Source organism: Podarcis vaucheri (assembly GCF_965113315.1).
Source record: "Podarcis vaucheri genome assembly, chromosome: 15".
Lineage (NCBI taxonomy): Eukaryota > Metazoa > Chordata > Lepidosauria > Squamata > Lacertidae > Podarcis > Podarcis vaucheri.
This window is the reverse complement of record NC_138753.1, coordinates 4,472,507-4,487,516: the sequence shown is the minus strand read 5'-3', so window position 1 is coordinate 4,487,516 and position 15,010 is coordinate 4,472,507. Positions and strand designations below refer to the sequence as shown.

General features: G+C 48.8%; 1 protein-coding gene across 3 annotated transcripts in view; it reads left to right on the top strand.

The window, feature by feature from the left end:
• Positions 1-12,562, top strand: part of TEX14 (testis expressed 14, intercellular bridge forming factor) — a 60,097-nt gene extending 47,535 nt beyond the window's left edge. Inside the window, exons 22-28 of one of the 3 annotated variants that reach the window (XM_082201655.1) lie at positions 1-122; positions 1,210-1,400; positions 5,352-5,451; positions 6,316-6,427; positions 8,780-8,878; positions 10,143-10,237; positions 12,231-12,562. In XM_082201655.1, the coding sequence (XP_082057781.1) occupies positions 1-122; positions 1,210-1,400; positions 5,352-5,451; positions 6,316-6,427; positions 8,780-8,878; positions 10,143-10,237; positions 12,231-12,301 (790 nt within the window). In that variant the 3' untranslated portion in view covers positions 12,302-12,562. Of the gene's footprint in view, positions 123-1,209; positions 1,401-5,351; positions 5,452-6,315; positions 6,428-8,779; positions 8,879-10,142; positions 10,274-12,230 lie in introns of those variants that run through there. The other 2 variants (XM_082201657.1, XM_082201656.1) reach the window with 2 other exon arrangements.
• Positions 12,563-15,010: the final 2,448 nt, after the last annotated feature.

The window sequence follows — 15,010 nt, the reverse complement described above, 5'->3', positions numbered from 1 at the left end:
GTCACTCATCGATATTCAGGACTTGTCCAGCATCATCTGCGAGGAGACGCTGAAGGCAACGCCATACACAACTCCCAGAAACAGTCACTCGCCCATGGATGCCAGCACTCCGCTTAGCCCAGGTAACAGGTGAGGGATGGAGGAGGCGGGCCTTGGCTGTCAATCTCAGGCGCTAATCCCCAGCCCCTGCACTGATTGAGAGGACTGCCATTGTGCTGCAAGAAACAGAATTCAGTAATCAAGAGCTTCTGCGAGCCTCAAAGCACTGGTCCTATACAAGAGGCTGCCTGGTGCATCTCTGCATGAGCTGTTCATATATATTAAACAGTATAGATATGGTCATAAAAAATGGATTGGCTGCTCTGGACAATCTACCTCTGCAGGCTACTTTGCAGCAGCTGTGTCAGGAACATGTTCAGTTGCTTCTGCTGCTGAGACGCAGTGGAATTACTCGCTCTTGCAGTAATGGAGGGGGGGGAGGCTGCCTGTTGTTTCCCTGCATGAGTCACTGTTGTTGCCTCCCAGTGTTTCAGGTAAGGAGATGTAGCTGGAACATAGACTCCAGCAGGAACAGGAACTGGATTTCTCTGAATGCAACTGGACCTTGCTGTTGCGTGCTTTAAAAGCTAAACCTTTGGTGTGGGTGGGTGTGTTAAAGAGGGGAGTGGATATTTTATTTAGGTGGGTGCCTTAGCCATCTGGAGTTCGGGAAGCCCTGATCCTGGGGTTCAGCGGTGCTGTTAAATCACTTAGATTAGGGGTGAGTTAAATGGCTTTAGAGGTTTCATGCCACATTGTCCCCCTGGTTTTTTCCCAACATTCTGGGGTAAAAATTCTGCTGTCGGGAACACATTAGAAATGTTCCCATAGGAGTCAATAGAAAGTGCTGACTTGTTATGCTAACGTTGGCCTGACTGACCATTTGCTTAGAACAAATTATGTTCGGATAGCAGGACTTTGTGTACATGTCCCTAGAAAAACCTCTGAATTGTCCATGGCTGAAACATAAGCAACTGGACAAAAGTGCCCAGTTTTTGCCTCTGGCCACACCCACCTCTGGCATTTGGCCCCTGAAAGGTTGCCCACGGGGGAATGCGACCCTTGGGCTGAAGAAGGTGGCCTTTTGTGACTTTTTGCTGTGTGGCAAAAAAAGGGGGAGGTGTTCTTACAGGGCTCCCCCTCCCACTATGTTTTGCCACGTCTTTTCAGCACAGGCGCCGCCCAGGTTTTCCTCCACCATCACGAAGTACAAGGACTACTGCGTGACAATAGACACGACAGGCTGGGGGAGCCGGGAGGCCTCCCTGTTGGGATTCAGCACCTTTGCCATGGCCTGTGCCCAAGGGAAGATCGTAGAGTTGCCCCCCACCCACCAGCCGTCGGACGCAGTCTCCAAAACGGTGAGTTGAATTGTGGCCAGAACCGCAGGGCACGTGGACTTCCCTCCTTCCCAACACATAAGAAGAACAAGTTGCAAGAGAGAAGTTGTTTGCAACCGCAGCTCAGCTTTTGAACGTGTGCTTCAGGGCTATGTCACTCAGCGGTGGAGCATGATGTGCTCTGCATGCACAGGGTCCCAAGTTCAGTCCTAGGCATCTGTGGGGGGCTGGGAATCATCCTCTCCCCTGAAACCCTGGAGAGCCACAGCTGCCTGTCAGTGCAGGCAGCACTGAGCTAGGTCAGCTAGTGGTCTAGATCTGCACAAAGTGCAGTCAATAATGAATGCGGTCAACATAATTATATAACTGCATGCCAGGCAGAAAAGTGTTTCTCCCTTATAACACTAGAACTTGTGGAGCCCCAATGAATGAGCTGAACGTTGGGAGATTCAGGACAGAGGAAAGAAAATCCCTCTTCATGCAGCGCATAGTTAAACTGTGGAACTCCTTGCCACCAACTTGGTTGGCTTTAAACGAGGATTAGACAAATTCATGGAGGAAGAGAGGGCTCTCTGAATGGCTACTAGCCTGGATGGCTCTGCCCTGCCTCTGCCCTGGCTGGGGGCAGCGATGCTGCCGAATACCAGTTGCTGGAAGCCACAGGAGAGCAGAGGGCTCTCGTGCTTTGGTCCTGCTTGCAGATTTCTCATTAAAGGCTTTGGGTTAGCCACTGTGAGAGAAGGGGGCTGGATTAGGCAGGCCATTGGCCTGATCCAGCAGGCTGTTCTTATGAGGTTCCCTGAATGAGTATATAGAGAACAAAAAGACCCAAAGTATGAAAATATGCTATGTTATCCTTGGATATAGCATGCACACACACACACACACACATATATGTGTGTGTATATATATATATATATATATATATATATATATATATATAACACACACACACCTCAATATGAGAAGAGAGAGAAAGAATTAACGGCACAGGTAGGAAAATAACTGTAACATATAATAGAAGACAAAACACGGGCTGCAGGTCTGCAGTCTTTGGGGAGAGTTTTGACAACAAACTCTTTTCTGGAGTGTAGCCCATTTCTTCCCTCCATCAGTGGCTGAAGGAAGATTTTCAGCCAGAGCAGCTGCTTGCTTGTTGAAGTGTCCTTCACTAAAAACATAACCTAATATTATAGATCTATAATCTATAGATTATAGATTTTTTTGCTTTTCAAAATGCACAAATAATGTACATTTCCTGAGGATGCAAATAGGATATTCCACACAAAGTGCATTCTCCCACTTTTCCCAGTGGCGAAAACAGCAATAACTGCTGTGTCCACAAAACATAATTTTATAGTAGTTGGGAACCTGCTGCCTCATGTGACTAATTAGATAAGTCAAAGTTGTTGTTGAGCCAGTCAGGGCTTACACAGAGTTCAGAGTAAAGATCCAGTTTCCCTCCTACCCAGGCAACTGCAGAAAGAATCCAACTACAATAATGCAGTTACCCCATCTAGATTCCTTTGTGTGTGTGTGCTGCAGTTTCATCAATGCGTGTTGTGTGCTGTCGCACATCAAGAAATCTAATTGGGCGGGGTGGGGAGACAATAAACTGAAAACAAGCAAGCTTCTGCACGTTCTTCACTCATCCTGAAGCCGATCTTAGAAATGCTCCAACTTGAACTGAAAAGCAGGTGTGATGTGAAACATTATTTGGAGCATGGGAATGGGAAATCCACTTCTTGCTGGTTGGTGGGGGCCATTTGCTAGTCCTAAGGGGGACCCCTAGTAAACACCCAAACTTGCCAAACCTCGGCACCAGCCTTGCCCTTAAGAGTTTGGTCTTTGTTTTAGCACAGCTTTTCTTAAAATGCCAAGAAAGCCTCCCAAGAAAACCTCAGAAAGTGATGTAATGTGCCCACGTTTGTTAAAGCAACAAGCAGTCAGGGAGACATTATCAGTTCTGTGGTGTCAAACAGCCCTTGCTCTGTTCTCTCAGCGCATTTCCAAGGCAACCTCAGCCGGTCCCCTTGATCTGTGTTGCTGCAGCTCTTCCCCTCCATTATCTCCCCTGCCATTCAATAGAATTCTAAGGAGCTGCCAAGTTCCCCTTGTGCCCCCCCCTCGCCTGCCCGCCCGGTTGTCATTCATCCATTCATCGGCAGGGCTGTTGCTGCTTCTAGACGAAAATTGGAGGTCACCGAACCACAACAGCAGTCGGCAGGTCACTGCCGCCTACTCAGGGACTGGCCAGGCAGCCGGCCAGTGCTTATTAAACTCATTAGGGGCCGCAGATTCATCTTGGCTGGAGTCGCCGTGCAGAATTCCAGACCAAGGAGGTCAGGCTGGAAGGATAAATGACTAGAGGGAGTTTTCCCTTTAATCAACTGCTTCCCTCCCACGGAAAATAAGGGGGGGGGATCTTTTTCGCAATTAGGCAAGGGCCAGGCATGTTCCCTCCCCCCAAAACACGACCAGCTTTGCTCATCAGTCAGCATGGCATGAGAAGCTTTTGTATCCCCTAGTGACTGAGCGGGGAGGCAGGGAGTAAGGACAAATTATTTTCACTAATCTGGAGAAGGGCCATAACTCATAGGCAGAGTGCGTGCTATGCATGCAGAAGGTCCCGGGTTCAGCCCCACAGTATCTCCAGGTGGGGCTGGGAGAAGCTCCCTGTCTGAATTCCCGGAGAGTTCACTCTGCCAGTCAGTGTTGGCTTAGTGGGGGAGGTTGAAGGAGCTGGCTATGCCAGTCAGCCTTGCAATATGTGGCCCTGCCTCCCCAGGGCAGTGAGGGGGGGATGTTGGCCCCCTCTTGTCAATATGCCTCCTGCTTGTCTCCCTGCCCCGATGGGCATTTACCATAAGCAACTGATGATCTTTTTTCATAATTCTCTATAAAGCTATTTTCATAGTACTTTGTTCAGCCAGGAAGTGCAAAAGCTGGTAAGTAACATTAGTTTTTAAGGGAAACAGGCGACGCTGTGGGTTAAACCACAGAGCCTAGGACTTGCCAATCAGAAGGTCGGTGGTTCGAATCCCCACGCCGGGGTGAGCTCCCGTTGCTCGGTCCCTGCTCCTGCCAACCTAGCAGTTCGAAAGCACGTCAAAGTGCAAGTATATAAATAGGTACCGCTCCGGCGGGAAGGTAAACGGCGTTTCCGTGCGCTGCTCTGGTTCACCAAAAGCGGCTTAGTCCTGCTGGCCACATGACCCAGAAGCCGTACACTGGCTCCCTCGGCCAATTAAGCGAGATGAGCGCCGCAACCCCAGAGTCGGCCACGACTGGACCTAATGGTCAGGGGTCCCTTCACCTTTTTTAACCTAAGTTTACCTGCAAGATCACCGGATGCTGTGTAGTCTGCTTCAATCTGCAGAGCAGGCACTGGTCACAGGTGCCACAAAGCACTTGTTCCGCATTTGTAAGAAAGTGATCTTTTAGCGTGGCAGCATCCACACTTTGGAACTCCCTGCTTATTGACACAAGGCAGGTGCCTTCCCTGTACCCCTTTCGGCACCTGCTAAAAGCATGTAGAGTCGAAAGGGTCCACGAGGGTCATCTAGTCCAACCCCCTGCAATGCAGGAATCTTTTGCCCAACATAGGGCTCGAACCCAAGACCCTGAGGTTAAGAATCTCGCACTCTTACCAGCTGAGTTATCTTGTTTTTAAATGGATGTTTTTTACTGATTTTATTGTTCTTTTCGTAAACTGCTTTGTATCCTCCCCCACGGGTATATAAATTGTTTGCAATGAAGTAAATAGATGATGCTTCCAGCTGCATATTACTCCAGGAGAGCAGGGTGAGTGGACTAAGTGAATCTGTACCAAAGCCCACAATTTCTTTAAGCACACATCCCTGTTTCTGACCCATCCCAGGGTTAATTCTGATTAAGGAAAAGGGAGCTGGGGCCTTCCTTGTCGATCTTAACACCTTAAAAAAAACACCTCTGAGCATTTATGTTTCACAGGGTGCCTCTTCGGAACCCCCTGGCGTACAGTTGCACCTTCAGAGGGGTCAGAAAGAATTGGAGGCTCCCCCTTCTGCTCAGGAGAGCCAGCTCCAGGAAGGTAGGGCAGGCAGCGTGCAGATTGAGGGCTCATCCTGAGTCTCAGTGCAATGTTTGGAGACACCCTGTTGTTGAAACAATGGCTACCAGCCCCTACTATTTATTTATTCATCTTCTTCCATTAAGGCGATGTGCAGGATATACAAAACAACTAAGAGAGAGAATTAAAAGCAACACAAAGAAACAGAATACGTATATGTATTTTAAAAAATAGTACAAAACGGACACCTGTGGCAGGGACCTAGTTATCCTGTGGGGAAAAGCTTGTTGATGGTGACGTTCTACCTCCACTGTTGGAGGCAGTGAATCCCAGTTCCTGAGATTGCTGCTGCTGCTCTCAGGTCCTGCTTTCAGCCTTCTCCTTGGGGGCATTTGAGCACAGTGAGAACTGAGGATGCCAGAGCAGATGTGACCCCTTTGACCCTGATCCAGCAGCCCAGCCCTTCTGATGTTCTGAACTCTCTGTGTTCTATGGGCTTCGCCAGTTTGCTTAACTTTGCCCTTTGCCCTCCCACTTGTAAATATTTTAATGGTGCAGCAAATGCTTTGAAAATGCAGTGGTACCTTGGTTGATGAACTTAATCCGTTCTGGAAGTCTGTTCTTAAACCGAAACCATTCTTAAACCAAGGTGCGCTTTCCCTAATGAGGCCAAGGTACCACTGTAGATCAGAAAACCATTCCTGGAAGCTCCTTCGAAGTTACCAGTGCGGTAAAGGGGAATTTCAATTTTTATAGAAGGCGCAGGCTGGACCGGGTGTCCATTGCCAGATCTTGAAACTGGCTGAGCTAGGGATTGTTTGGCAAAAATGCTCCGGAATATCTCCAGCTCTTTGACGTATCCTGTTAATGCTCTTTTGATGCCAGTGATTCCTGAGCAAGCAGATCCAGAAGATCAAGAAATAAAGCTGGAGAAGTGCAAAGCTGATGGCAGCCTCTGGAACAATGACACTTTGTGTCTAGAAGAAGATACAGAAAGGTACACAGCAAGCTTCTAGAACTGGGGTGGGTGTGAGAGAGATTAATTTTGCTTCAGTCCAGCAAGATGGGCTCTTTCCATTGCCAATTCCCTGATCACTTAAGGCAGAGGTGTTCAACCCTTTTGAGTCCACGGCTCCCTTAACCAACTGCATTCTTTCTGCGGCACCCCTGTGGGGCTCAGGAGCCCAGTTATGTCACCCCCTTGCCTGCAGAGCTGGCAGCCTCTCGCCCTTTTCTGAACAACCCCCTTGCAGAGTGCTCCCTCAGCCTCCTCTCCTCTCCCCTCCGGGCAGCTGCTGCCACTGTCCCTGGTCTCTGAACTGCCCTCCTGCGCCAAAGAGGTGCTTACTCTCACTGCTCCACAGGGGCCTGGGACTTGTCTGTCCATTCCCAACAGTGAGGGCTGACGGACTGGCTGGCCGGAGTTTTCTGGGTCTGCTTCAGCTCCTGGCTGAAGCTCCAGAGGCACCATTCGTCTGCAGAGCGTATAGCCAGGGCTGCTGCAATAAACATCTGTGCAAGCCTTTGGGAGGCAGAGATGCGAGAGGGCATCAGAGGAGGGAGGGAAGGAAAGAGGGATAGAGGCCAGTGTTGCCTGCAGCACCCCTGACCATCATTCAAGGCACCCCAGGTTGCCATGGCACACTGGTTGAAAACCACTGACTTAAGGAGCCCAATCAGCCTTTTAATGCTTCTGCTGTTGTAAAGCAGTAGTGCTGAATAAAGCTTTGCCTCCACCTGCCGAAAGCTTGTGGAGAACCTTTGCCCGGCACTTCACTGCGTTCCAGAGTTGTTAAATCAGCTCTGCAGCATTTATCTGCAGTTGGGTAAAGGTAAAGATAAAGGGACCCCTGACCATTAGGTCCAGTCGTGGCCAACTCTGGGGTTGCGGCGCTCATCTCGCTTTATTGGCCAAGGGAGCCGGCGTACAGCTTCCGGGTCATGTGGCCAGCATGACGAAGCCGCTTCTGGCGAACCAGAGCAGCGCACGGAAACGCCGTTTACCTTCCCGCCAGAGCGGTACCTATTCATCTACTTGCACTTTGACGTGCTTTCGAATGCTAGGTTGGCAGGAGCAGAGACCGAGAAGCGGGAGCTCACCCCATCGTGGGGATTTGAACCGCCGACCTTCTGATCGGCAAGTCCTAGGCTCTGTGGTTTAACCCACAGCGCCACCCATGTCCCTGCAGTTGGTTACTTGAATGCAAAAGTCTTACAAACTGGTTTTCTAGCACGCCTCCCCCCCAATAAGCGTGCATACAATTAAAATAAAGATAAAACAACACCCATCAGAACTGCAATGTTCAGAATTCAATAAGTTACAATTCAACGGGGGGGGGGGTGTTGGGGGGCAGCATCATCTCATTGATAAAGCTGCTGCCTTGCCTGCAGAAGACCTCAGGTTCAATCCTCAATGGCATTTCCAGTTAGGGGGAGGGAGAGGCTCCCTGCCCGGCATCTTGGAGAGCTGCTGCCATTCAGGGTAGAAAATGCTGAGCTCCGTGGACCCAAGAAGTCTTGTCTCTGTATAAAGAAGATTCCTGTGTTCATAATAATAAAACAAACCTTGTTTGCATAGCAGCAAGGATGCAGAGTGAAAGAAGCAGAGAAGCCAACATTCAGTGTCAGCCAGCGATGAAGGGCAGTAAAAAAGTGCATTGAAATTCTTTCTTCAAACTCCCTTTGCAGGCCTAATAACCTTGAGTGGTATCAGTAAAAGGCAGCGATAGAGAAAATTGTTTTTTTCTCTCTCTCTCCCTCCCCCCCCCCCGTGTCTCCACCCCACCAAGCACCCAGCCCTTCAACATGGCCGCCGAGACCACATGACACCGGTCTTGAAAGACCTACATTGGCTCCCAGTACGTTTCCAAGCACAATTCAAAGTGTTGGTGCTGACCTTTAAAGCCCTAAATGGCCTCGGTCCTGTATACCTGAAGGAGCGTCTCCACCCCCATCGTTCTGCCTGGACTCTGAGGTCCAGCGCCGAGGGCCTTCTGGCGGTTCCCTCACTGCGAGAAGCCAGGTTACAGGGAACCAGGCAGAGGGCCTTCTCGGTAGTGGCGCCCTCCCTGTGGAACGCCCTCCCACCAGATGTCAAAGAGAACAACAACTACCAGACTTTTAGAAGACATCTGAAGGCAGCCCTGTTTAGGGAAGCTTTTAATGTTTGATGTATCATAGTATTTTAATATTCTTTTGGAAGCTGCCCAGAGTGGCTGGGGAAACCCAGCCAGATGGGCGGGGTATAAATAATAAATTATTATTATTATTATTATTATTATTATTAACATGCCAACATCCTTTCTAATAATCTGGATTTTGGGAGCATGTGTTTCCTTTTCTTTTGCAGGGCTCACTCAAGCCTTGATGATGTTTTGGAAGCTGTCCTCAGGCCAGTTGCCGACAGTCGCAACCACCCTCGCGCAGAGCCATCAGCCCCCATCAAGAGGTTAGTGAAGTGACTGACAACCCATTCATATCGCCCAAGAAAGACTGTTCTCTGCTTGTGAGAATGAAGGGATGTCAGCGGAGCTGGAAAACTGACTAGTGCCAGAAGCAGCAGCATATTAGAAAGCGCTGGACAGAGATCCCACACTGATGCTCGCTAGCGGATTGAGGTGGATTGAGAAAAAGGCAAATGTACCTGGCAGACTTAAGGATAGGTCTGCACCAGCTTGTTTCTATACTGCTTGGCTCAGTGCAGACATAACAGCAGCTCAGAGGTGGGAGAACTTGCTGAATATTACAATTCCTTGATCCTTGTCCAAGCTGTCTCGGGTTGGTGGAAGTTGGAGTCTAGTAACATCTGGAGGGTCATTGATTCTCTCAGCTTCCTGCTTGAAAACTCCTCATGGAGCGGCTTAATCAATGGCTTTACTAACCAGGAGCAAACCATGCTCTCCAGCTGCAGTTTCTTGTTGGTTTATAAACTGTGGTTAATGTTAACTATGGCTTAGCATTACTGGTGAAGACAGACCTTATGAATAACACTGAGCTAAAGGGAGCAATGGACTTGGTGTAAACGAATTCTGCCCACAGTGAACTTATTGAAGTTAGTCATGTGCATTAACTTCAGTGGGTCTACTTTCAGTCGGACTAGCATTGACTGCAACCCTATGACCCTTACCTGGAGAACCTGGGCCTCCCATGAAGATCTCACTCAAGGCCCAGGCAGGTATATATACAGGAGAAGGTGATTCTTGCAAGTAGACATGGATGAAACTGCTGACTTCTGCTCTCATGGGTTTTCCTTTTCCCATTCTAAAATTCAATTCTCCACACTTCAACAGCTATTTGTAATTATTCTTATTATTTAATTATTATTATTAAAAGCTTATGAAAATTTCTAAGTATTCCGGTGTAGGTTTCTCCAAACTATGCATTTTTGAATGCAATTTTTAACTAAGGTACACATTTTTACAAGCAGTCTTTCTAACTGCATTGCATCACTGTGTATTCCCCCACAAATACTTGCCTTTATATGCACACTATTTTTTCTACCTATCGTTTGGTTGGAGAACTGCGGCACAAATTTCGCAGAAGGATGAATTTTGAAGGCTACCTGGGTTTAATTTCTCATGCTGTTTCAGAAAGGGCTGCTTTTGTAGGTCCACCTTTAAAATTGTTTCCAGAAGAGCCGATTGGATAGATGCCGTTAAAAACGGGTCGCACCCCAAAGCTGCCCCTGACACAACACCTCTCTGTTTCCTAAGGGAGCCAAGCCACGCCCATCACGGAAACATCGAGATGAGGGACGGAGCAGAGGACAGCTTCAGCGAATCGGAGGGTTCTGCCGAGAATGTTGAAGGTCTGTCTTGATCCATAAAAGAAACATGGAACCGTGCCCCTGCATTGTGTCTTTTTAGTGTTCTTTTTTTTTTTTCAAGTGTTGAGTTCGAAACCTCACCAAGCTCAAAACAAATCAAACCTAATGGACAAGAGCTCCATCAATGGTTACTGGCCATGGTGGCTTGTGCTCCACCTCCACAGTTGCTTTCAAATGCCAGTTGCTGGAAACCACAGGAGGAGCAAATGCTTTTGTGCTGAGGTCCTGCTCCTGGTTTTCCACAGGCAACTGGTTGGCCACTGAGAGCAGGGCGCTGCTCTAGAGAGGCCTTTGGCCTGATCCAGCAGGCTCTTATGAACGATGAAGGGGGAGAACCAGGTTTATGCACGTGTGACCCTCTTTGCATGGCGAGTTCCCGCCTCCCCCCAAGGAAATAAAGACACAGGACACAAGAATTCTGGTTAATGGGTCGAATTAGGCCACAACTTTATTGAGTACAGGAATTGAGCGGTATTGGCTTAGGCATTGGTCCTAACAACTAACCGGCATGAAGGCCGGTAAGGGTTAACCACCAGTGGGAGGAGTCCTGCTGAGGCACGTCAACTAGGACCTCCCCCCGGTGTCACTGAGTGGGGGTGTGCCGTAGGCCCACACCTTCTTAGGCTTAGGACAAGGCCACGCCCCCCAGAACCCTTTACTGGACTACCCTATGTTTGGGGGAAGGTGATGGTCTCCTTCCCACCCTTCATCTGCATAACAATAGATACCCCCACCAATACCGCCACCAATGCCTAACCGCCAATACCGAGGAGTTGTGACGGTTTGCTACGAGGTAGGCGAAAACCAAATGGCTGGAGCCAATCTGCCATTTGGAAAAATTCCTACCAGGCCCCTTGAAGGCGACCGGCCGAAGTTCATAGCAACGTCAGAGAACCTGCCTAAAGGGTGGGAAGGGAGGGAAAAACCAAGTCTGCTGCGGCGATGGAAAGAGGGGGAACCTCGGCCGCGCCAGACCTAAATAGGCGAGGCCACGCCCCCGGCGCCAGCTGATTGGCTGGCCCGGGGTATGACGTGGCCGAGGATTCCCCTACGAGTGTGGGGAAGGGGCGTGAAGCCCACAACCCCACCTCCTCCTTATCTTCATAAGTAGCTTTGTGGCAAGACCTTTTCATCCAAAATGCTTGCTCAGCTCGTTGCGATGTGAAACTTCTCACTGGTTCTCTTCCCCAAATAGCGCACGCACACCCCCCCCAAAACCACCCACCCACATCCACCACTCAGACCTCCACTGGAGCAGAAACTCATCTGCGACCTGCAGAGCCCCTACCTGGGCCATGACCCCCAGTAAGCATGCACTGGGGATTGGGACCTGGGACCTTGTGCATGCTAAGCAGATGCTCTGCCGGGGAGTTAGAGCTCCTCTCCTAACCTTGTTAGGCAGGATTTACAGCCGCCTGCGGAAGATTGCCTTGCGAGGGATTAGGCCGACTATGAAACCGAAGCAGCCGCTAGAAGGAAACCAATTTTTCACGTCTCGCTCAAATGTGCCTGATGCATCTGTTTGATATAGTAGGTGCTTAGGAACAGGAGGCCAGACGCCTCGTTTATTTTGCAAAATGGGATTGCTTTTCAAAACACAATCTTTTTGGTTAAGCTCATTCTCCTCCCACACCCTCCCCGGTCCCACGCAATATCTAAAAATCAGTAAAACGGCATGCTTTTTCTCCTCTCTCTTGCATAACACAAGAATGGTGGCGTCGGGGCGGGAGATGCTGGGAAAACCTTGCCAGCTGTCCTCTTGAGGCTGCTTGACCAACTTCTTTGTGGATCTAGAGGGCCCATGTGCAGTGGGAGACCTGGAGGGTAGCCATCCAACAGGTGTGTAGGCTTCATGGCCCCAGCAGTCATTTGCACACTTCTCTCAGTCTAGTCCACCCTGATAGGGGAGCCTCTCCTTACCATTCAGATTCTGACAGGGCGACAGCATCTCCTTTTTCCTGTGTTTGTTCTGAAGAGCTGAACTGTGCACAGCCGAGTGCCAAAGCAGGGATTGATGCTGCCTGCAGGAACCAAGACTTTTTTTGAAGAAAAGAAAAGGAAAAAAACACCACCAAAAATGAAACAAAAACAGCCTGAAGGGTAAAAACATGAACCATATGCTCGAAAGATAACTTAATGAACACTGTTATATTTTATACAGGAATGTGTGAAAAAAAACCAACCCACCGCGTTGTGTTATTTCCGCCAGTGATCCCTCTCCAGCTGCTTCCAAATAGTTCCCGCTCCACAGTGGGAGGCTGTGCCATTGCGGTGGGAAAGGGGGCATCGTTTAGCTGACGCATCTTCTGGGATCCCCTGATTTCTGTGGGTGCAAAAACACAGAAACACCTGCACCAAACCCCAAAAGCAGCCTCTGCGCCAATACTGACTGTGGGTTTGGAAAGGAGAAGACTCCAGGACCAGAAACCTGTGGCCCTGTGGGGTTTTTGGTAATTAATAATGCTTTTTTAAACAAGGTCTCAGAGGTGAGAGGTTTGCTGTGCACCAATACCCTTTGAGGGGAGAAAAAACACAAAAGATTGACTTACCAATAGCAGCAAACAAAGAAATGCAGTCCATCCTCCTGACCCATTTACTCCACAAGTCCTGCAGGAACGAAAAGGACTGTGCCTTGCAGAGGCATCATCAAGAACAAGCCCCAGGTGCAGTCCTATAGGTGCTTACATAGGCGTGAGCCCCCCAAGTAAACATGCATACCATATATAGCCTTAGCTCTTGGGACAGTCACTTGGGTCTCACTTTTGCATTAAATGTGGACTATTGGAGTGGTTAAATGCTTAACCAAGTGCCCCAGTCTAGTTTTTTTAACCAGCACTTTGACCCTGCAAAGGGGGCGGGTGGAAGTTACAGAGCCATCTCCCACATCAGAACCATGCAGGAGGCAAAGCTGTTATTTCAACTAAAATGTGATCTAAGGTGTGCTTTAAGGATGAAATGCACACATTTCTGCCCTCATCCAACTAGAAGAGTGACACTGCTGCTCACATTCATTCCCTCTCTTTACTCTTTGTTTGGGGGAGTGAACGCAGTACAGTGGTACCTCGGGTTAAGTACTTAATTCATTCCAGAGGTCTGCTCTTAACCTGAAACTGTTCTTAACCTGAAGCACCACTTTAGCTAATGGGGCCTCCTGCTGCTGCCGCGCCGCCGGAGCACGATTTCTGTTCTCATCCTGAAGCAAAGTTCTTAACCCGAGGTACTATTTCTGGGTTAGCGGAGTCTGTAACCTGAAGTGTCTGTAACCTGACGCGTATGTAACCCGAGGTACCACTGTACTCCAGATGTTGGACAAGAGCTCCCATCTTCCCTGGCTGCTGGGACCTACACTTTTTCCTTCCGCTGATTCTGCAAGTCTTCTCCATAGTCCAGCAGCACCTTCCATTCAGAGCCATCCTAAGGACCCCTTGTTCGCGAAGGACTGCTCCCTTTCATTTTAATGGAGAGGCTTAGCATGCACGTTTCAAGTTCAACACATTCCCTGCTCTTGGGAACTGCAGGAGGGGAAAGTCCTTTTGTGCTTGGGTCCTGCTTGTAGGATTCCCACCGGCATCTGGTTGGCCACAATGAGAACAGCATGCTGGACTGGATGAACCATTGGCCTCATCCAGCAGGCTCTCTATGTTTGTACCTTCAGCCGAGCCACCCTAGGTCTTCATGCGATGGGCTGCATGGTTACTTGAATGCAAAAGGTAACCAGAAGGAGGTAGGAATGGAAAAACCTGTCAGTTTCACTGTCTGGACATTACATTCCAGGAGTGTACAGTCTGTGTACACAAATAGCCGAGTTGTACACCTGCACAGTTATTTATACGTAATGCACAGTCATTGCCCACTTGGGTGCACAACTGTATTAATCAATGAATGATTCCCACAGGCACTTGGAAATGCATGTAATGTGCAAATAAGCCTTATGTTTATTCTCCCAGTCTGAAATTTGGTTTGCAGTTTAAAACAAAAGCTCTCGTGGTGATTCATCAGCGTTAGACACATTTTTGCAAACAATTTCTTTTAATACAGTGCATCTTGATATGTCCATCTCCCTGATATAGACACTTTATGGGCCTTTTTCTCCTAGTATTTTTAATATTTTGTTGGAAGCCAGCCAGAGTGGCGGGAGGTGTGTGTGTTAATATACAAATTTTTATTGTTTTGGGGGAGCTATACTGTGCAAGTCAGAGATGTGTGGATGTTGAGAGTTTCATTTTTGGTTTGCATAGTGTTCAGGGAAGTCTGACATTGATTCTCATTAAAATGCAAACAGTAAATGAACCCCCACCCACCCCTCGTAGACCCCTGCAGCGATTCTTTCTTCTCCTCACCCTTGTTCTCCGATAAAAGGTCTGAGACCAATGAGATGCTTGAAAATCTCACGGGCAAAGCAACGCCCCATTTACTTCTTTGGGGCAGCTTAGGCTGGAACTCTGTCCGCGCTATGAGGTCCACTGTTAGCTGTCAACGTGGGAGCCAGTTCTTGTGATCACCCTGCAGGTGGACGCTTCTCTTCCCCGCCCCTCACGCCTTTTTGTCTCACTTGAATTCTTGGAACACGTTTTTAAAGAATTGAAAGTGACATCAACCGGCCGAGGATCCTAGAGGAGGAGATGCCAGACAGTGTCAGGAAACAGATTATTAAGAACATGTGCTGCGCAAGCCGCCTTGGGAATGCAGTGTGGGTGGGTTGGTGCAACTCAATTTATTCAATTCTGTCACAAGTTATTGCTTATGCCAGTCCAG